The sequence below is a fragment of the Anopheles stephensi genome, chromosome 3, assembly GCF_013141755.1.
Source record: "Anopheles stephensi strain Indian chromosome 3, UCI_ANSTEP_V1.0, whole genome shotgun sequence".
NCBI classification, from domain to species: Eukaryota; Metazoa; Arthropoda; class Insecta; order Diptera; family Culicidae; genus Anopheles; species Anopheles stephensi.
The window spans coordinates 61924942-61945139 of NC_050203.1; the positions used below are offsets into that span (position 1 = coordinate 61924942).

General features: G+C 46.3%; 1 protein-coding gene across 8 annotated transcripts in view; it reads right to left on the bottom strand.

Moving 5' to 3' along the window:
- The window catches only part of LOC118509338 (protein daughterless), a 58754-nt gene that overhangs the window by 6245 nt on the left and 32311 nt on the right, over window positions 1–20198 (bottom strand). For all 8 annotated transcript variants that reach the window (XM_036049834.1, XM_036049832.1, XM_036049838.1 and 5 more), the window contains exons 3-6: window positions 2986–3285; window positions 2636–2824; window positions 1791–2180; window positions 670–735 (exon numbers count right to left, since the gene is read on the bottom strand). In XM_036049834.1, the coding sequence (XP_035905727.1) occupies window positions 670–735; window positions 1791–2180; window positions 2636–2824; window positions 2986–3285 (945 nt within the window). The remainder of the gene's footprint in view (window positions 1–669; window positions 736–1790; window positions 2181–2635; window positions 2825–2985; window positions 3286–20198) is intronic.

Here is a 20198-nt window from a genome sequence, read left to right on the forward strand (position 1 = left end):
GCAATTCAAAAAAACAACCAAAAAAGCATATTCGCATTATCAAATAACCAACCACATTATACGGACAATAACATCGTCCGGTTCGGCAAAAGTGTACGATGAAAAACCAACTTTACAATACACATCACACCATAATACGTCTACAAATTGTATGTAGGAAGAGAAAATTATAAAAATATGCAAGAATAAGTTGACAATCGGGGTACGAAGAAAGAAAACGTCTTCAACATAAACGAACATTAGAGGTTGCTGGAGATGTGCGCATTATTCCACCTATTCAATGGAATTTACATGCTAAAGGTACAATGTGCAACGGTTGTAGTACAAGACTGTCCTCTTTCTCTGGCCGGAATTACAGGGTGTTTGAGAAAAACTAGCAACATTCGAACCATTTTTTTGAACTCTGTTCAAAATGAAGTGAACCATTTTCGTGTACATCTGGACACACCTTATAAGATGAAGTTTAAGCTATAAAGGATTAGTAAAATATGTCTCTGCTCTTCTCACAGAAAATGTCCATCTTCATGTTGAACGGAGCTCAGAAATGGTTCGAACAGTGCTAGCTCATACCGCACACCCTCTGCCTTGACATTAAACAACATTGTGATTGCTCTCTTCAACTTTGAACCTCCCGCTGGAAGCTGCGCTGTAGCGGCACCATATACTTACCGCGACACTTTCATGCTCTCGTAGTAGCGACACGATCGCATCGTCTAGTATCTCGGGGGAATTGGCCTATCGGGAAAAATACGAAATAAACACAAAAAAACATGCATCAACAAAAAATTGTTTGAAATAACACGCATTCAAAAAATAAAATTAAACAATCGGGAAAGAGCGATAGAGCGATTTAGATGGTAAAAGTATAGCTTTACTGGATGTTTTGTGCCAAGACCACTGTACTGGAAATTGTGCTTTCAGGAGACGGAACGGATCGATATTAGACAAAGAAACTGAAGAATAGAAGCATTACAAAATCAAACCACGAGATGCGATCAAAAGGTGTGAAAATGTCGTCTTTAACTAGAGAACTACCCTGTGCAATAATTTTTCAAAACTTGATAAATTTAGCCAAATATCTATCTTTGGATTTCAAACAAATTTCCGTAAAATAACTTTTTAAATCACAACAAAAAAATCACCGAGCTATTTTCGTAATAAATGATATTTTAATATTCCCGGTACACGTTTTGAACACATCTCGGATATTTTAACAATTAGGAAAACGTAAATACATCACCGACACACTGCGGTGGCTTTCGTATCGAAGTTTTCTGAATGCTTTAGTGCTTTAGCATAAAAAAAAACAATAATTCACATCATTACTTCATGGACACAAAATTACAGAAAGCTTATCAGATATACAGCGATACACAACCTTTGCATAGTAATTTAAATATGTAATAAATAAAAGCTGTCACATGCTGATGTACAATAAGGGAAATATTATTAAATTCCAGTTACTATTGCACTTATTATACCAGGCACAAAGCGTTTACAAAGCAATGAAACAAACGATAAGATAAAGAGAAAGTTGATCTTTCGTACAAAGATACATCATTATCAAAAGATGAAACAAAATAGGGAAACGAAATACAAAATTCCTAACAATAATGCGTGGCGCATAAAGTAAACTGTGACCCTCGGACTCCTGGGTCTCAAAAACCGGTGACAACAAATAGCTTTTCATCAAACGAGCTTTTCAACACGATAAATGATCACAAAACGAAACATTGAAAGAAGGATAGAAGCTTGCAGCAATTAGCCAATAAGAAGAAGAACATATTTACCATGTGTGGTAGACCTCGATGCACTAACTCGGGAGCGTAGGAACCGTTCGATAGGCTGTTGAGCACAGCCGGACCGCCACCGTTGCTGTTGATCACCGGATTGATCTGCTGCCAGGTACCGCTCGCGGCCGCCACTGCCGCCGCGGTGGCCGCCGAAGTAACGCTGACGGAAGCGGGACCACCACCACCACCACCACCACCACCGGTTGCTCCACTCGCACTGCCCGGTACGGTACCGGCGGCATGAATACTTTGCTGTGTCGTTTGCTGGGACTGTTGCTGCTGAACTTGCTGCTGTGCCTGCTGCTGGGACGTTAGGGGTGGAGGTGAGTTCACTGGGGTGTTGGGGTTGGAGCCGTAACTGCTTATGCTCTGATCGGTTGGGTACATCTGAGTGTGCACAAATAGTGAAGAAAAAGGGTTGAGAAAAGGGAGCCGCCGGGTGGAATGAATTAATACAAGACCATGTAAAAGGATTATGTTTTTTTTTTGTCGGTGCGCTCAGGCTGTAGCCCATTACATGGCCACCTTTTGCAGTCATTTTTCTGTTTTGTTTAGTTTTCTGTTCTTTTTTTGTTGTTGCTCACATACATCCATTACCACATACCACTACAATCTCGATTGAAATGTGCTTGTTTTTCATATTCTTTAGGCTTTTTTAAGCGTACTTTATGAAGAACAATAAGCCAGTTAGACTACTTTTTGCAGTTGCGATCGGTATGAACTAATCAAGCTCATGAACATGAGATCACGAGAAACTTCAGCGTAAGCAATGGCAATGGATCTTTAACATGCGTCACACCACACAAAACACATCCAAAACACCGTGTATGGTATATACGAACCGTCTGTAGTGCCTTGCCGACCAGGGTGTCGTTTTGTACAATTGGACTATGTTGCGCATGCTGATTGTGATGGCCGGCCGCGATTGCGTTGTAGATTGCGGGTGAGTTCTGCCCCTGCGTACCAATAGCCGGTATTTGTGCGTTATTGCCTCGGAACGTGCTCATCGGTGGAAGTGTTTGCGTTTGATTCTGCATCATTTCAGGTGACGAGTGTATCGAAAGTGACAGTACAATCCCGGTGCGTGCGCGTGTGTGCATCAAGTAAGGAAGAAAAACAGAACATCCATGCAATATAAGAATTTGGCCGCAAAAGTTGTCGCGATAATCTCGCAGGACAAACTATACTCTACCTGTGAAAGATGGCCGCCATCCATGTGCGGAACGCCGACCGGTGACATGGCATACTGGTCATGGTTGTGCTGTGGTCCACCACCAGCTCCACCGCCGAGATGAGCACTGTGACCTACGTTGTGGTAACCACCGGTGCCGGAATGTGGCGCGTACGCTCCGCTCGATGAAGACGGATACCAGGAACCACCGGGCGAGTCGTAGTACGGCTCGGGTTGATACAGTGCGCCTCCCGTTTTCGGTGACGTATATCTCTGCCCGCCCGAAACCGGACTCTCGTGCGTGTACTCCTCCGGCGCGTACTGCAAATAATAAAATGGGATGACAAGAGGAGAAGCGAGGAATTAGAATTAATTATGCTTAATGGATTCCGTTTCGCACTGCCCGTGGGCGGAAAGGATATCTAAGCGCTCCACCATATACACACAACAGAACAGAAAAAAAACAGGTAATGGCTTTCCGTGCAAGAAATCAAACTTTGGTGATTTATGCGCCGAGCTACGCGCGCTTTAAAGGGACCGGTGTTGAAGCATGTCAGGCAAGTTCACAGTCCTGCCAATTCCCTTTCAGCTATCTGAGCGCTAGCAGCAAACGGACGATGCTTGATTAATGGATAGCTTTCGCCAGATCCCACACTTTTCAAGCGATTTAACGAAATACTATCGCGATTCCTCTTATTATAGTTCTTGGAGTTTTTACCCCCATCTTGCAATGATTTTGAAATCGCCACTCCCTTTGGGGATTTCTTCTTCCCCATCGCACAACGTTAAGGTTCGGCGCGTGCTTCCCAGCATCAGTTTGTCCTCCCTTCTGGAAAAGGTCATAATTTCATCATCTTCTAGAAATGAAAATTTCCAGCCCAGCTAAACATATTTTTAACGCGAATAAAAACTACCCAATACACTCGGCCGAATAATACAAAAGGGAAAAGAAGCTGCGCAATAGATTCGTTGTAAAACTATTGGGTCGCTATATTCGTTTCGATGCTGAGCATGATCCCCCCTCCGTTCGTGGCGAATGTGTGAATGAGAGCTGCCGAGCTAGAAAGAAGCGATACGAGACCCGAGTAAACGAGCATGGTGATAAAAATTCAGCATATCACAAACCGGTATTGCTTTCCAACTTTGACCAACCGGCCATGCCAACCAGTCGGCCAGACTATCCGCACGGCTCAGCCAACCAGTCGCTTCTTCGCGACCGCCTAACGAGGAATGCTAACACACATCGCTTGCAACCAACTCCAAAGCTGCCCCGTTGTTATTTTTGCTACGAAGAGCGAGCATCTTGTGAGCGTGTGGTCACAATGGCATCATCACGAAAGCATCTAAAACCATTCTCAACACTTACACACTAGCAGACGACACTCCTCGGAGCACAGGCATCATCATCATAATCATCGCCCCATCACACACCATAGCACGCGCGTTCTCGTGAGCCAGTTATGTGCGTTAGCCCTGTTTTTTTTTTTCGTTGAATACTTCCGCAGATGAACTTGCCGGACGGGAATCTGTCCAGTTCTAGGAAGTTCTGTCCGCCCCAAACCCCATCGATTCCCTTGGTCTCGCCTCCAATCGTGAACCAACCACGCCCGACCGAATTAAAGGTTTTTATCACTACTGTACGAAACGCTGGGAGAACTCACCCGATACAAAACTCTTGTGGAATCCGCCACGATTCGAACCACAAACCCTCTGCCCCGTCTAGCGACAAACTCAACTTCACAAACCGTCCCCTGCCAGCAGTACCTCTTCTCATTGATACTGTACGCTCAACATGGCTCGGAGATTAGCATACTCTACAATGTTTGCATGCACAATCGTCACCCACCTTCACACTGGCCGGGGGCGGGAGTGGGTGAAGCGTTTTGTGTGCCAAACCGGAGAAGCGAATCTGGAGATGCTCATTATCATATTTGACAAATTTTCGATATTAATCATGATCATCAACAGCTCAACCGGAATCACTTTTCACGAAAAACATCAACCTCCGGCGGGCAAGGCGGACATCAGGAGGGCGAGAGTGAGCGAAGGAGCGAGGGGGAGAGAGAGAGAGGTATCACTTTGAGACGCTTTCTCAAGGACTGGGGCGCAGGGGGTGATGGTGGGTTAGCGAAGCAGTAAAAGCTAAAAGGCCATCAGTTCGTTCGCTCCAACACACAGCAACAGTGCCGTGAATGGGACCAGCCACACCACCGACATCGCCCCGCCGTCGCTTTGGGCAGCAGAGGATCAGCCACAGCCACAAACTTCCCATCGAGGTAGCTTTTTGGGCAGGCAGACATGATGGCAACAGTGACCGCCGCGCTGCTAGACAACAGCCCAGAGCACGGCGAAACTATCGTTGGTGGTGGGCTCTACGCGCGAACCCGATAGATCCCAGCACCAGACCAACGCTAGAGGCAACGATGACAAATGGTAGGAACGAAAAGAAGGAGCTATCCGGAATCGACGACCGTTTATCATACTCCGAGAAAAGGGAGGTTTTCGTGTGCGTGAGAGTGTTGCGTACTAAATCACTCGTCTTATAAACGGAGGCAGTTTTAGTCCGCCTTGCTACCCGTCATATCCTTCAAACGATCCATCCAACGACGGTAGGATATATATTAGAGATATATTGTAAATTTATGCTATTTTACAGCTCATTTCTTATCATCCTAGTGGACTTACACTGTTATTTGCAGAACAAGTAATTTATCTGCTTACAGTTCTATCTAAGGCTCCCAAAAAATCTTTCTTTGACGTTACTACAAATGAGAATCTAATTGTATCACTAAATTAGAAGATTGCGAGCCGTTTCTTGCTGTTCCCCCCGACTGGATGCTCATCCACGCCACGCCGCCTCCTATTAAGACTTTCCGTATGCTTTTGACATTTAAAAGCTTCCAAGACAAAACTTCGCCCAGCACATATAATACTGAGATCCTCCTCTTTCCTTCTGCTTCAACGCTCCCATCTTGAAGTCATATATCGATTTCAAATTATGTTCACCAGACCCCAATGTTTTATGTTGTTGTTCCAGCAGGATGAATCAAACGAATCTTGCCCGTGCGTTTGTTTCTATCTTCGTGTGCGTGTGTGTGTGTGTATTTGTTGCTTAGAAATATTTGATTTCGATACGGTTTTACCCACCCAATTTCTGCGCAACCATTTTCGTTTATATTGGTGCTGTTAAAAAAGCAAAACGGCTGAAAAGATTATTATCTCTCACCGCATGCACAACCGAATCCCCTGGCACCCACTCATTCCGTTGCGAATTACTACCTTACCAGCCCTTCTCCTAGCGGGGCACGGCGATGGATTGAGATAAAAATCCGATCAAATAGTAATGAACGAACAGCCATAAACGCGGGAGAGCTTGATGAAGACGGTTTCGTATCGCGTGAATCTCCGAGGCAAGATTCGGAGCCGGTTCTAGCGGGCCATCAAAGATTCAAATATTACTCCAATCATGACGAACTCATCCATACCGTCGGTCGCTGGTCGTTTCGCTGGTGTGCTTTCGCCAGTCAGGGAGAGGAACGAACCACCCCGTTACTAGGACCCTTCCGATGGTTACGGGTGGCGGACAGCGAGCAGAGACCGGGCAGCACCGGGTTTTCCATAGTGTCCTCCCTTTCGTCCCTCAGTTTGCTGCTGCTGCTGCTGCTGCTGGAAGTATTTTCTTTTGCCGCTGCTATCGGTTACACTTTCCACTTCTTTCTTTATTTTTTTGTTATTGTCGATTTGTTGAATACACGATACGACCGGAAACTAAACCCTGTCGGGGCTGAACGGTGGCAGGACACCAAACAGGCGATATTGCAGAGTGTTATGGTATTAGTTCATTTATAATTCAATAGCGAATATCTAACACCTTCCTGTTCCCCCTTGTTGCCCTTGTTCGGACATGGACGACCCCGAAATTTTCCAGCGCCTCCCACCACCAACCAGCCATCCATATCACGAGAGTTTTGTATTATTGAAGCAGCGTTTTTCCCCCATCCCGGCCAAGGTTTTTGGTCGACTGTTTCGGGGAAGGTTATTATACGTTTGTACCGTGAAAAGTGTTCACCAAACTGCCAACCATCTATCCCTCTCGTTGAGGACGTTTCCCGTAATGGGACGGAACGGGCGCATAGAAACTCCTTGTGTGCAGAGCGTTATCCATTCACCGTTTTCAGCAGCAACAGGACCAGGAACACTGGTGTCCCTCTATGCTGAAGGCGAGACTTTTTTCCCTTGCCATGTTATATTCCCGGGGACGCACCATTGCTTCCGAATTTTCCGGGATGCGGAACCGTCCCAGTGCAGACACACAAACACACACCGAACCGAACACAACGATCTTTCGTGTGTTTCCTTTCTACGCTGTTGCACCACACTACAAAAAAACGCAACACTTTGCCACCTTCTCTCTGGTAGGCTTCCTCCACGGCCAATCCATTCATCTCTTCCTGCTCTAATAAGAGAACTATAAAGCTTACGATGACAAAGTGTTTTTCCTGCTCCCATCCACCCTCCTCCCATCGGTTAGGAGAGCATCGTCGTCAGAGATCGAACCATGAGTTGGGCAGAGTTTTTCTTTCACCAATCCTTACAAGCATACGTTTAGGCGGACCCTCTCTCGCCTGGTCTGATCCTTAGCCTCTGTTCATCACTCCCCGCCCCGAACACACCAAAACGAGACACAGACAGCAGACTCGCTAAGCAACCAACCATAACTGGAGGATGAATTTTTCTCTAGGAAGCGTAACCAAGTTAGCCGTAAATCGGTAGAACTCATCCAACGCTCTCGAAGGATAACACTCGATGTGACAGCAGTTAACAAAAACTGCCCCTTAAAAAAATCCCTTCCCACTCTTATTCCCTTCCACAGCAGACGCTACACAACAACATTATGTTCGAGGATGGTTGTGTATGTGTGCGCACACGGCACACCGCTCACGGGTGGACTTGGCACAGAAAAATGGCCCAGAATGAATCGAACAACCTAGCCCAAGAAAATCCATAAATTTTGGCGGTTTTATGATTCATTTACATATTAATAATTTATGTCTTGCTCCCTTGCTCGTTCCATTCTGTCGCACCGCACAGTCTCACCGAGAGACGGATAAAGAGAATCTTTCCCACTGTGCAAGAGCTCACTGTTACGAGTGCTTCGTACTCCGGGGCACGTACCTGTAGCTTCCGTGCGGGAGTTAGGAAAGAAAATCCTTCCTCCTGCTCCGTACATAGCCTCGAATATGTGTTTGCCCCCAATCGACAGCTTCACTGAGGACTGCCGGCTACGGCGGTGGATGAGGGCGAAATTATTCAACAACCAAAAAATGCGTATTATATTGCGCTTATTAGCATAATAAACTCGAATTTCCCTGTGCAAAGCAGACTCCAGCCGATCGATCGACACCCATGTGGTAGAGTAGTGCACGTTTCCAGTGAGCCAGTCAAGAATAGGACCATCACACACCATCAAACCAGCGTTCAAGCGCTTAAGAACCGTGCCAGCAGGAAAGACCACCCCGTCAGCCACCATGCTTCTCCATCGCAGGCTCCGCTCTGCACCCGATTCCTCACCTTGTCCCACACCTAACCAACACTACGTGTGCCCAGCTTCAAAACGACCCTGAACTAATCGAGCATATTATACGTGTTTGTTTCGGTTCTCGCTGGGTTCCTCGCACCAAACAAAAAACGAAGAAAACCCAAACCCCTACCTATAGACTGGGGACAGATAGGGTGACAAATTGACAGTTTGGATGGCAAATACGACGATGGTGGCACAACGGTGGAAGGGTGGACTTTTTTTTGTTGTTGGTCTTCGTATGTTTTCACCGAGATGTGTGTAGTTCGAAGAATTGGATCTTCTTTGCTGAATAATCCGAGGCAGCCGAGAAAAAAAACGTCATTTCCAAGAGCTACACCACAATGTCTTAACACCGAAATGACAACAAATCCCGTTTGGTTTCGGTGGCTTAGATTGGAAACAAGCTTCTGAACCGTGCTCCGATTGGGATGTGAAGAACATACATACACAGCCCGGTCGGGAGACGAAGATCGGTAAGTTTATTTTTCGCCAGTCTGTGTAAATAAAAATTCATTTCGATTTGATATTCTTCTTCTTGGCTGTCAACCCCATCCGAAAGAAGCGGGTCCCAAAATGAAGCCACGGAGGCTTCGTTGATTCAATCCATTCAAGCTACAGTTTGGCTGTAAGCCATTTCAGGTAACGTTTTGATTTCTTGGAATAGATATACCGATGTAGTTTAAAAAAGTGCAATTGAAAGAAGGTGAAATTTATTGCACGAGTAAAGAACTAAAGAACCTCTCTCCTTTGGCACAAGCTTAACGATGCAGTAAATATGCCCACAAATAATTAGATTCATACCCGAGACCGAGAGCGGTCGTGCACTCACTGCATGATATCAGGCCACACAATTACCATTCCCAACGGCGCTAGTTCAAGGATCAATTTCGCAGACCCTCTCTGGGAAATTCAATTACCAGCTTCTAATAAATAACGCATCATCGAAGTGACGTGACGAATATTGCAACCAGATTCAAATCTGGAACGCAACACCCAAGCCAATTCTCATCAAAATGACCCTTCTGTTTCCTACTGCTGTCACATATAATCTCTCGATGGCTCTTTAAATCTCATCCCAACAAAACCCCGAACCGCACACACCACCGATTGCGATCCCTTTTTTTTCGCTTCGATCCCTTCGTGATTGCTTGGATTGAATCAAGCGTGCACAAACGCACCAACATATCCTTGCATCCCTCCTCTCTGGTGTGCCGTTTGGTCCTTCGAAACCGGATTGGAGTTTAATTCTGTTTTGTCAACTGCAAACAAGTAGCGGGGTTCGGGCAGAATAAGCACGATGTTGAGCTGCCGTACCCTAGCTCATAAACACTGTGCTCGTACGATTAAGCACTACAGCACCACGAAGGGTTGAACAACCCCCGGAAGAGGAACGAGAATCATCATCGCTTTTTACCGTTTCATTAAACCAATTCCCAGTCTAGCAGTTCCCGAGAGCAGGCTGCTGGACCAACAACACAAGCGCACTTACTTACTACACCCGAAAGCCGATCCCAGAAAACCGCCAAACATACTCAACAACCCACACACGCGCATCGGGATAGGCACCCGAGAGAAGCAGCAGTACGATAATGCGAACGTTAAGATAATTATCCAAAATTATTTTCATCTCGCTGCCCCTGCCCGGCGTTGTCTGGGTTCGTGGATCTGGGGCCTCCGCCGACTGGTGGAAAGAAAATAAATTTGTTGTTATGTGCGTCTAGTGCTGGTTAGTGCATTTTTTTCTTGTTCTGATCGGCGTAAGAAACGACGAGGAAAATGTACCCCGTGGCCCAAGTTTTGTGGATGAGTTTGTGTGCAAATGAGTTTGGCCGGCACACACGGAACGATTAAAGTTCGTTACCTTAAGCCCCCAAAACTACGCACGATCGCGAACGCACATTCTTGGCTTTCTTCTCGTCCGGAGGAAAGATTAAATTACGCGCACTACAGCACCTTTCCGATAAGATCAATAACCTTCGGCATCTGAGGAGGGCGAACAACTACCCTGTTTATGGATGCACCAATCTGCTTTCAGAAAAATGCACACGATCGTCTCATTAAAGTACACAAACGGTGGATTTAAAAAGCTAATCCACTCACGAAAACGCATATCCTTGCGGTCGATAATTTACCAACCTCAAAGATCGTGAATTTATGTCTACATTAAGTTCTGCGCCTTCCAAAGCAGCATTATCGAAGCTGCTTTCGAACAGCAATTTCGCCGCGGGATATATACCGTCCTATTCCAAACAACTGCTGCCTTTGACTGTTCTAACCGGTGTCTGAGAGATGTGTAAAGAAGGCAAGTGGTACCGGCAAAATATAGTCGACGCCTAGGACTTGTTACTTGTCTTAAAAGAAACCCTCCTGGCCTGAAGCATTAAACCAAAGAGGAAAAAAAAGAAAATCCGACCTGACACCACCATTAGCGCAGGAGGTTTGATGGTAAAAGAACTGAACACATTTAAAGTACACACACACACACCGGACAGCAACCAAAAAACGCCTTTCCCCGACAAATTCTGAAACAAATCGCTTCATAGCAAAAACAGCAACAGCCAGCCAAACTTGACTGCTTGCTTGTGACTAAAACAAAAGCCAAGACGCTCTTTTCTCTCGCACAATTATGAGCGATTAAGCAATTTGCCAAAAAAAAACCCATAGCTAGCCTTCCCCCATGCAAACAGAACCCAAAACTACCGGACCGACCATTCAACGCAAAACCAGCGCGCCCTACAGCAGCCACCAAACAAAACCATCACAAGACCCGGCTTTGCTCTTTTCGGTGGCCCATCAGTGGCAGGCCACGTTGTTATCGATGAGCGCGTTAAAGAACCGAAGCGCGTTCCTTCACTGTACAGCATCACTTCATTGGACGCTCTTTTTTTTTGGTTATTTGTTTGGTACACACTTTCTTCAGTACAAGACAGCATCCATGTTGGTGGTACGAAGGTTTAACCTTGGCCGTTCTTTCACACCACCCATGACCAACCTTTAAACTTAGGAACTGTGCTTCTCTATTCCGCTGGCTCAAACTTGCCGAAATAATCGCACCAAGAGCGATGTGTGGTGTTGTTTCCATCATCTTTGCGCAATTCTGTGTGTCCGAATGCTTTTGGTGGTGGTTCGCTAGCTGATATCGTTTGGGAGAAGAATGTACGAAACAAAACAGAAAACAAAGATAAATACAAGAACGCCTCCGTTGGCGTTGCTTCTGTGTTTCTTGTCATATAGTGTCGCGTGTGCAGACGACGAACACACGCGTCGACCAACATCGTTCAGTGCCGCGCTGTTCGTGGAACGCACGCTTGCCATGTCCGTTGTGATAGAGAATTCAATAATAAGATAACTACCATCATCATCATCGGAATATTTCGTCCAGACGCGTGACCGCGCTCACACGAGTTCGATTTCTCCTGGGCGGCAAAAAGTAAAGCTAACTAAGGAAAATAAACACACCACCGCCACCCCGAAACGATCGGTTAAAGTTGAGCGCAGGACCTACGGCCACACAACTACAGTAGCGCGACAGGAATGTATCCTTCCAAAGATTCCTTCCACCACACCAACTTCAACTTTGGGCTTCGGAACGTCTCACTACGTATAAAAACCCTTCCATCGGCCCTCGGAGCGGAAAAGAATGTCGGCTGTAGACCGGGGAGGATTTTTCCAGAAAAAAGAGCCCCGAAAGGAACACACTGCTGCAGCGGGCTCTAAATTTATCTTCAGCAACATAAATTCTTGTTACAGCTTTTTTTCTGTCTTTCTTCCCAATACTGTCCAACATAGCTCTCGTGCCGGCATCAAGAACTAAACAAACTTGCACAAAAAAGCCATGTCCGCTCAGCATAGAGAGCATACCACGACGACGACGGTGGCTTGTGGGTGGATTACAAGACAACTTATCATACCAAACCGGCCACTGTGGCGGTAACGGGAGAGGGTCGGGATTTTAAGACACGGTCTGGTCTGCCGGCGAGTACCCTACCGCCCCTCTCTGCGAAGTAACAACGACGTGGAACAACTACAATTAACAACCGCGAGGTTAAAACAGCAAAACCAGCAGCAATGTCCTAATGTCCCCGAACGACGAGACCCAATCTCAGTGAGGTCTTTCCGCTCCAAGCACACACAAAAAATGTCCCAGAAGTAGGTGGACACTAGGTGGTGGTAGATTGGGGTAAAAGGAGACATGTCTCTAGTAGTGGCGCTGGTACAACAACCTTAACTTAATACCTTAGACCGACTGACATACTCGCAAAGTTTTCTATTTTTTTGTCTAGCCGTTCAAGCACGGCCTCTAGTCTACCTTCACTGATCGTGAAGAGTACCACCATTCGGCACTCTTCCAATGCGAAATGCTGTCTCGTTTAAACAAAAATAAGTAAAACCCTTCGGACGTTGGTTCTCCAAAATCCATCAAACGAACACGGCCCATAGGATTGAGTATGGGAAGACCGTGCGGTATTCAAAACGGTTATGTCGCACGGTGCCCTCACGATGGTGTCCGGATCACGCGATCGTTTTCGCGTTAGGTCAGTCGTAGTAGTAGTAGTAGTGTTTATGGTGATGGTGTTAGTATAGCAGCTCTTTTTGTGGGCTAAATCTAATTATTGAAACGTTACATTTCCATTCCAAAAATGGATAACTCTCGTAGGATTCCGCAACACCCGCGCCCTAGCACACTTTACCTCTTCCCCAACCGACCCACCCGAGAGAATGAGCCTGTTTTACCCACTTCCATTTCCATTTCCAAATACGAGGGAGACATACTTCGGCGTGTATCAGGTTTGTGCTGTGAGCGTCTGGAAGGAAAGAGTTGCCGTTCGGGAGACTCACAACAGAGTGCGCGGAACTCCCCTCGGACAATGTCTGCACAATAATTGCCGTGGATAAACGATACACAAAAAATAAATAAAGAAATACACATTCACACACACGCACTCACACAAATAGAGCATAAACAGCATAAAGTCTAACGTTCAGTTAGTGGAACACATGGAACGAGCGGCTAATACGCTTGGCTAGTAGCAGCATAAGAAAAAGAGATCTTAACGTAAGCGCGCGCGCTTTACTTTGACGCGCGCGCGCGTTCCTTCCTTTCTTGTCATCCCTTCAAGTACCAACCCCCCTCCCTCCCCCCCCCCCCCCCCTTGAACGACACGGTGACCTGACCTATGATGTTATGCTTTTATGTGTTAGCTTAATGCCAGAAACGCTTTGTATTACAAACGAGTAAGAGAGATGGTAGAGGGTTCACACGATAGAGCTGCAGGATTGCGCTAGCTATAGCCAAGACCACACTACTATTACTAATACTATTTCTATTACCGACACCAACACCAACCACCAGCCCCAAGCACTTGAGCATAATAGATGCTCGCCATTCTTTCACCCTTCGCAGGAGCGCGCGAGCGCCCGGCCGGCCGCGACCGAGACAAGATAAAACACTTTCATTTGCAAACGGCACACACCGCACAATCGTCCCCGTTTTCGTTCGGGCCACGCGTCGTCGTGTTGGCATGTTGTTCCCTTATTTTCCTTCTTTTTTTGTTCTTTCCCTTCCAACCGGGGCAGTGGCGCGCGAGTGGCGGGAAATAATACCATCAACAATAGCATTTCAGCCCAGCATTGACCGCGCCAAGCATCAGCATCACACGGCGAAACGCGCGTATGTAATGAATGCTGGCGGCGGCATTAAAAAACGCGAAAACCCCCCGTACGCCGGTCCAGAGGGACCCTGAGAGAACGCGGCTAGTGGCCACAACAAAAAAGGAAAACTATGAGTCGCGACGCGCGGTGGTTGTTGCTGGTGGCAGAGGGTGTTTCGGTTCGTTTCTTCCACCACCTCCTTACCTTAACCCTAACAGCTTTCCCACCTCTTAATCCCACAGCGACACACGACCACTTCAACTAGACAACGGTGACAATTTCACGACGGTCTCCCATAGGGACACACACACAGGGCTTCGCGAACAGGCGCGCGCGCGCGCTCGCTGCATCAACAACAGAAAGGGGATAGGAAGAGGAGAGGTTAGGATAAGGGTGGAAATTTCAATCGCGAAAGAGCGTTCCACACGAGCCACAGCGGCAGCAGCAGCGCGTCGGGGGTTTATGCTTTTCGGATGCCCAACCGGCGGTAAATAGTCAAAGCCATAAAAATAATAATAATAAATGGCAAAAATCGACAACAGCCACCAGAACAGTGCACGCGGGTCCAACACAGTGCAGGCTCTATCTATATTCCCGGCCCGGTGGTTACCACGCTGCTGTTGCAGCAAGGGGACAACGCAGGCCACATTAACGGTGTTACCTACTACTGAAGACATTAATTTGGTGCTGCATGTCAAATGTATATTATCTATTACGGCGTCGTGGCTGGCTTCGCCTGCACCGCCGACCTTCTATCAAAAACCGTTGCCGATCATCATAATCATTACCATCAAGCTGTCAAGGGGAAGCAATTTTAAGGTTATTTGAGCGAATGAGGAATGGGTCAAATAATTGAATCAATATCATACAGGGGGAACGTGATAGTGAAAAAGGGAGGGAGAATTATTTTGCAAAACAATTGTTCGTTTGCCCAAAAAACATGTGGAGAAGGATTTGAATTTTGCTTAAAAGTTATCATGCAATGACGGTAAATGCAATTTAAGAAAAATGTTCGAACTGGAACTACTTTGTTGCAACACTAATGGTAAGATCCAGTGGCGTTGATTATTAAGAGCATTTACACATGCTAAACGATCATTCCAGAACGCTTTGCCTGTGGTGGTCGCGTGTGCTGTGTTGAGTAAAAGGAAGATCAAACGATCGACTATGGTCCAGTGCACCTACAATCAAAAAACCTTTTTTGCTCTCCCTTTCTCTCTCTCTCTCCCTCTACCAATGTTTCCCTAATGGGTTGGCATCAGCTGAAATTAACCACACAGACGAATGGTTTAGTAGATTGGTGCGATGATTTCGGAAAGTTTACTCCACTGCCATTAGCACTCCTAAAGGACCCGAATGTAGGTTTGTTAAATGCTGACTGAGGAGCGAGGTCATTTTATTGCCTCCCTCTGTGCCCCCACCAACAGCACACAGATGACTATCAGTACGAGACGTCCCAAAATTTAGAGCCTCTTTCAACATCCACCAAGCAAAAGGTGGATTTTGAGAGAGCCCTACTTTTTTTCATTGAAAGGACATACAGACATACACCGCTTCTACGCTGCCTAGTAGAGCCTACCGTTAATGCTCGTTTAGGTGAGCCTGTGGAGCGATAACGCAACGTTTCATGAGCAACGAACAGACCTTAAAAAAAGTCTGCAATCCTGTGTGACTGTACCTGCGCCTGTGAGACAACAGCACCACCACTAGGCACTGCATGGAATTGTTTTAATTAATTTGGAGCAAGGGAGCTGTGGACAAAAAGTGGCACCGCACATATAAACTACTACCATCGGAGTCACTGCAGCAATGCAGTAAGAGAAGCAACATGCAACGCAATGCACACAACCGAGGGCCGAGAGGAGGGCGCACTCCTACTCTGGTTGGTTGGTTTTGGGGGAGAGTTTGGCTGGGCGATTTTATTTCCGTCACAATCGTACTGCAATCTCCAACCGTGCGAGTGTGTGCCGTTTTTCGGACTTATCCACCGACTTCCATCCAGCGATCTCTGTGTGGACTAGGCGACGGCTAACGTGTCGTGCAAAACGTGCCCTTTTGATGCGTTTAGCAAGACGAGAAGGAGCAACGACATAGGGCGTATGGGGCCCTACATTAATGGTTTAACAATAATAATGGCAGATAGAAAGAAAAAGGCAATTTAAATGCATATGAACTGTTTAGTATAATGTGGGATGGGCTCGTCGAGGAGAACATAAGCAATGATCTGATCTGTAAAAAAGGAGTAAAGGTTGCTTGGGTACTTTACACCCAAAAATTAAAAATAATTGAAACAAAACTCCAAGAAAACTACATGCAAGTAGTGGAAACAAAAATAAAACCAGAACTGTAGTAAGAACTATATACAAAGTTCACCTAATGTGAATAACAGAACAACAGTACACAAAAAAAACCTCTCCATGACTAGAGCACGCAGCATTCGAGAGGTTTTGCGGTCTCCCGAATGCACTTCGCAATCCTTCAGGCAGGCCTGAACAGACGCGAACGGTTTGCGGTGCGAGTGCGTGGATTGGCCGAACAAAAAATGGTTTCGCAGCAAAAAGGAGTGAAATTAAAGAAGTAAATTACAAAGCACATACACGCACACTTCACCCTTTTTCTTTCAGAGCGAATGCAAAGGATCCAAGGGAGCGAAAGAAAACAAGGAAAAAAGTCGTCGAAACTGGACGAGAAAGGATACGCGGCTTAACGCGCACACACACAAGCAATTCTGATTTCAGAAGGATTTGAGAAGGACGAAGCGGCCAATAAATATTATCCGTTGGATGTAGGAGACGCAGAAGACGAAGGCTAGACATTGATGAAATTAATACACATCAGAAGGAGTAAAAAAAAGTAGAAACCTAAACTGAAGAAGCACAAAACTTAAGGCGAGCTCCCTTTTTTACGTTCCTCTCCTTTTTCTGCTGCTTCACTGTTCTGTGCGGGACGTGCAAAGGATGTGGACGAGAAGTTTGCGGGCGGACTTTCGTACGATGAGCCAAAGCGAACCATGTAATGAAGCATGGAAAGTCGAAGAAGGAACGAACGGAACACATAAACTGCGCACAGGGCGAAGGATGCAACAGGACAGGGATAGGGACGGACCTGGCAAGTGCGACAGAGAACAGGCGAAAGAAGGCCCAACAGGAGATTGATTATCATGTGTTGCTATGGCGATGTGTGCGTATGCTGCTGAGTTCGAACCGATCACACATATAGGCACTACATGTCTGTGTGCGCGACGACCATCGCGTTTTACTTGCCGTGGATGACGGAAAGGACGAAAATGGAAATTAAACAACGAAAAAAGCAACTCGAAAGAAACACGGCACAGGAGAGACACAGGAGAAAAAAAAACCGATCGAGCGCTACACGAACGAAGGTAGGAAAAAGGGCCCGCATTTTAAGGTTAACAGATGTTTTCCGTAAGCGAAAGGCGAACCTAAGCCAGAGAGAAACTTACGATCGAGCGCTCAAGAAGGAAAGAAACCCGAGGTGATCGCTGCAAATAACGATGGTACTACTGGGGCGGCGTTGAGAGGGCGAGGAAGAAGATGAGGTTATGTTGGGCTGAGCGTGTGCCACGAGAAAGTAGGAGCCCATCACACACAGGACGACGCGAAACCTCACGCAAACGAACCACACACAGCAGCACAGGGTGATTCGGAAAGGACAAGCACTACATCTTTGCTTGTTCCTTTGTTTCGACCTCAAATTTCACAGCCTTCAAAAATGAACAGACCCAGCGAGATGATGAAAAAACTCAGGACGAAGGATCTCTCCTCAAACGAGAGATTTGAGCCGAGACGGATATTCTTGATTAGTGTAAATTGGGGAGATCCATCAGGAAGGCGACACCGAGGGTGCATGTAGACCGAACAGCTAACCATTCACAATTACCCACGCACGTTTCAAGGAACATAACATACTTCAACATACAATAATATAGTTCAGAAAATGATTAACAAATATGATCTGTTTGGTTTTAACTAGACGCACATTAAACTGATCATACGGCTTAGGATAGGTTCACTTGATCAAGTCTGATGTTATTCAAGGCAGAGATTGTACACTGAATTACCTTAGGACCTAAACAAACTTTAAAGTTATCTCGTCTCAAACAGCTTTATAGAACTAGCTATGCACTTTGTCTGCCTGTCAGTATTAAATTTTACTTCAATCATGCTACTAACCATATTTCCTACATACTCTCCAAACCTCTAGCATTCAAAGCGGTTTATTCGAACTTACGACTCTATTCTACCTCGTAAGGCGGCCAAGAAACAACACAAGCTACTTCGCCGCAGCAAAAAGGTGTTCCCAGCGGTTTGGGGGAAAGACAACATTCAAAACAGGACTTCGACAACAAATTCGAAACGCCCCGGGGGCATGTGACGCCAGCCGACATACGGGGTAGAAATTTTGCAACCATGCATTCCCGGAAGCTGGAGAGTTTCCAACCCGTAAAAAGATAGATTGAGCAAAGCGTAGGGTGACGACGTTCGGCTGATTGGAAGGAAAACCTACTACAGCGAAAATGCACACACGCTGGAAGCCAGGGAAAAGGGGCTCAAAAGCCCGGCTTGCTCCAGCGCTGCTGGTGTGTTAGGAATATGTGTATGCATTATCTCGTTCCAGGCTTTTCGGAACCAAAGCTCTACCCTTACAACTTGTTCCTTCGTACATGCTCGACGTTCGACAGACTTTGTTGGCTTCCCCGCAGGGACCTCTGTTCTTCTCTCTCTCTCTCCCACATACACACACACAAACATACACAAGTCTGTCTGCATTAACGAAAGCTCGCAAAAGACAACCGGCGCAGGACAGGGAAAAGGAAGAGGAGAGGGATTAGTGATACTGATTTGCTTAAGGTTGCACAATCAACTTTGTACTCGCAGCGCGCTGCGGGTCGCCCTCCCGTTTTCCTAACACACTCTCCTCCCTCCTATTCGCCTGCGCAGTTCCCCCCCCCCTCCTTCTCCCCACCATCCCCCGTGGGCGAATTAATACCATGTCGATTGGGACACGGTAAGAAAAGTTTGGCTGCCGTGTAAATCTCTGTCCCGGTTACGATTCGATATGCACAATTTGTACAGCTTCACATTATGAACAGAATATCTGGCCGCACACAAAAGACTTGCTGTGGCTTACACATATATTTCGTAAATTGCATGACTCCCTGCCTGCCTGCCTGCCTGCCTGCTTCCACACACGACGCCAAGACGCAGCCAGGCCGCGGTTGGAGTGTCCTTCGATCTTGATAGGTTTATTAAAATGCTTAGCCATCGCGCGCACGGAACGCTGGTACGCGCGAAAAGTGGTCCACATTAATGTCCAACATTAATGGACGTAATCATTACCACCTCCTCGCCGAAGTGTGAAAGTGTTTGGACGGGGCGGGTTGAATTATGATATAGGTAGATCTCTATCGCCCGGGAAACGATCGTTTAGGTCGGAAATACAAAGCTTAACGGTTTCCTCCAATGCTCCCAGCAAACTGGGAGCTAAGCAGATGGAAGATATGATCATAGAAGCAGTTAAGAAGTTTCAGTTACCGTTCGGGTGCGACACGACCTTCATCAAAAAGGTATTTAATTCGGCAAGCGCGCAAAAACAACCCTTCCACACTGGTGAAAAAGGTGAAGGACATGTCGAGTAGAGAAGTAGAGCACAATTTCCTTTCCGTTATCTGTCATACGTGCAGTCGCGGCGTTCCCTTTAAAAATACGACGACCTTATTACACTTCCAAAAGATAATCATAATGCTGGCGATAGATTCCCAGTAGGATCCGATTGCGTTCCAGCCTCTTTTTCACGAATCCTTGCAAAACGATCACATTTAAATCCATTCCAGTTTAACATCCGTCGGCTTGCCGTTGAGTATCTACAAACAAAACAAAACAACAACCTCTTGGTGCAGAGAGTGGTTTGAGAAAATGTGATCCTTGTCCTCGTCGGCATTAAAATGACGATCCACCGGAAGTAATAAAAGGCTCAGCAG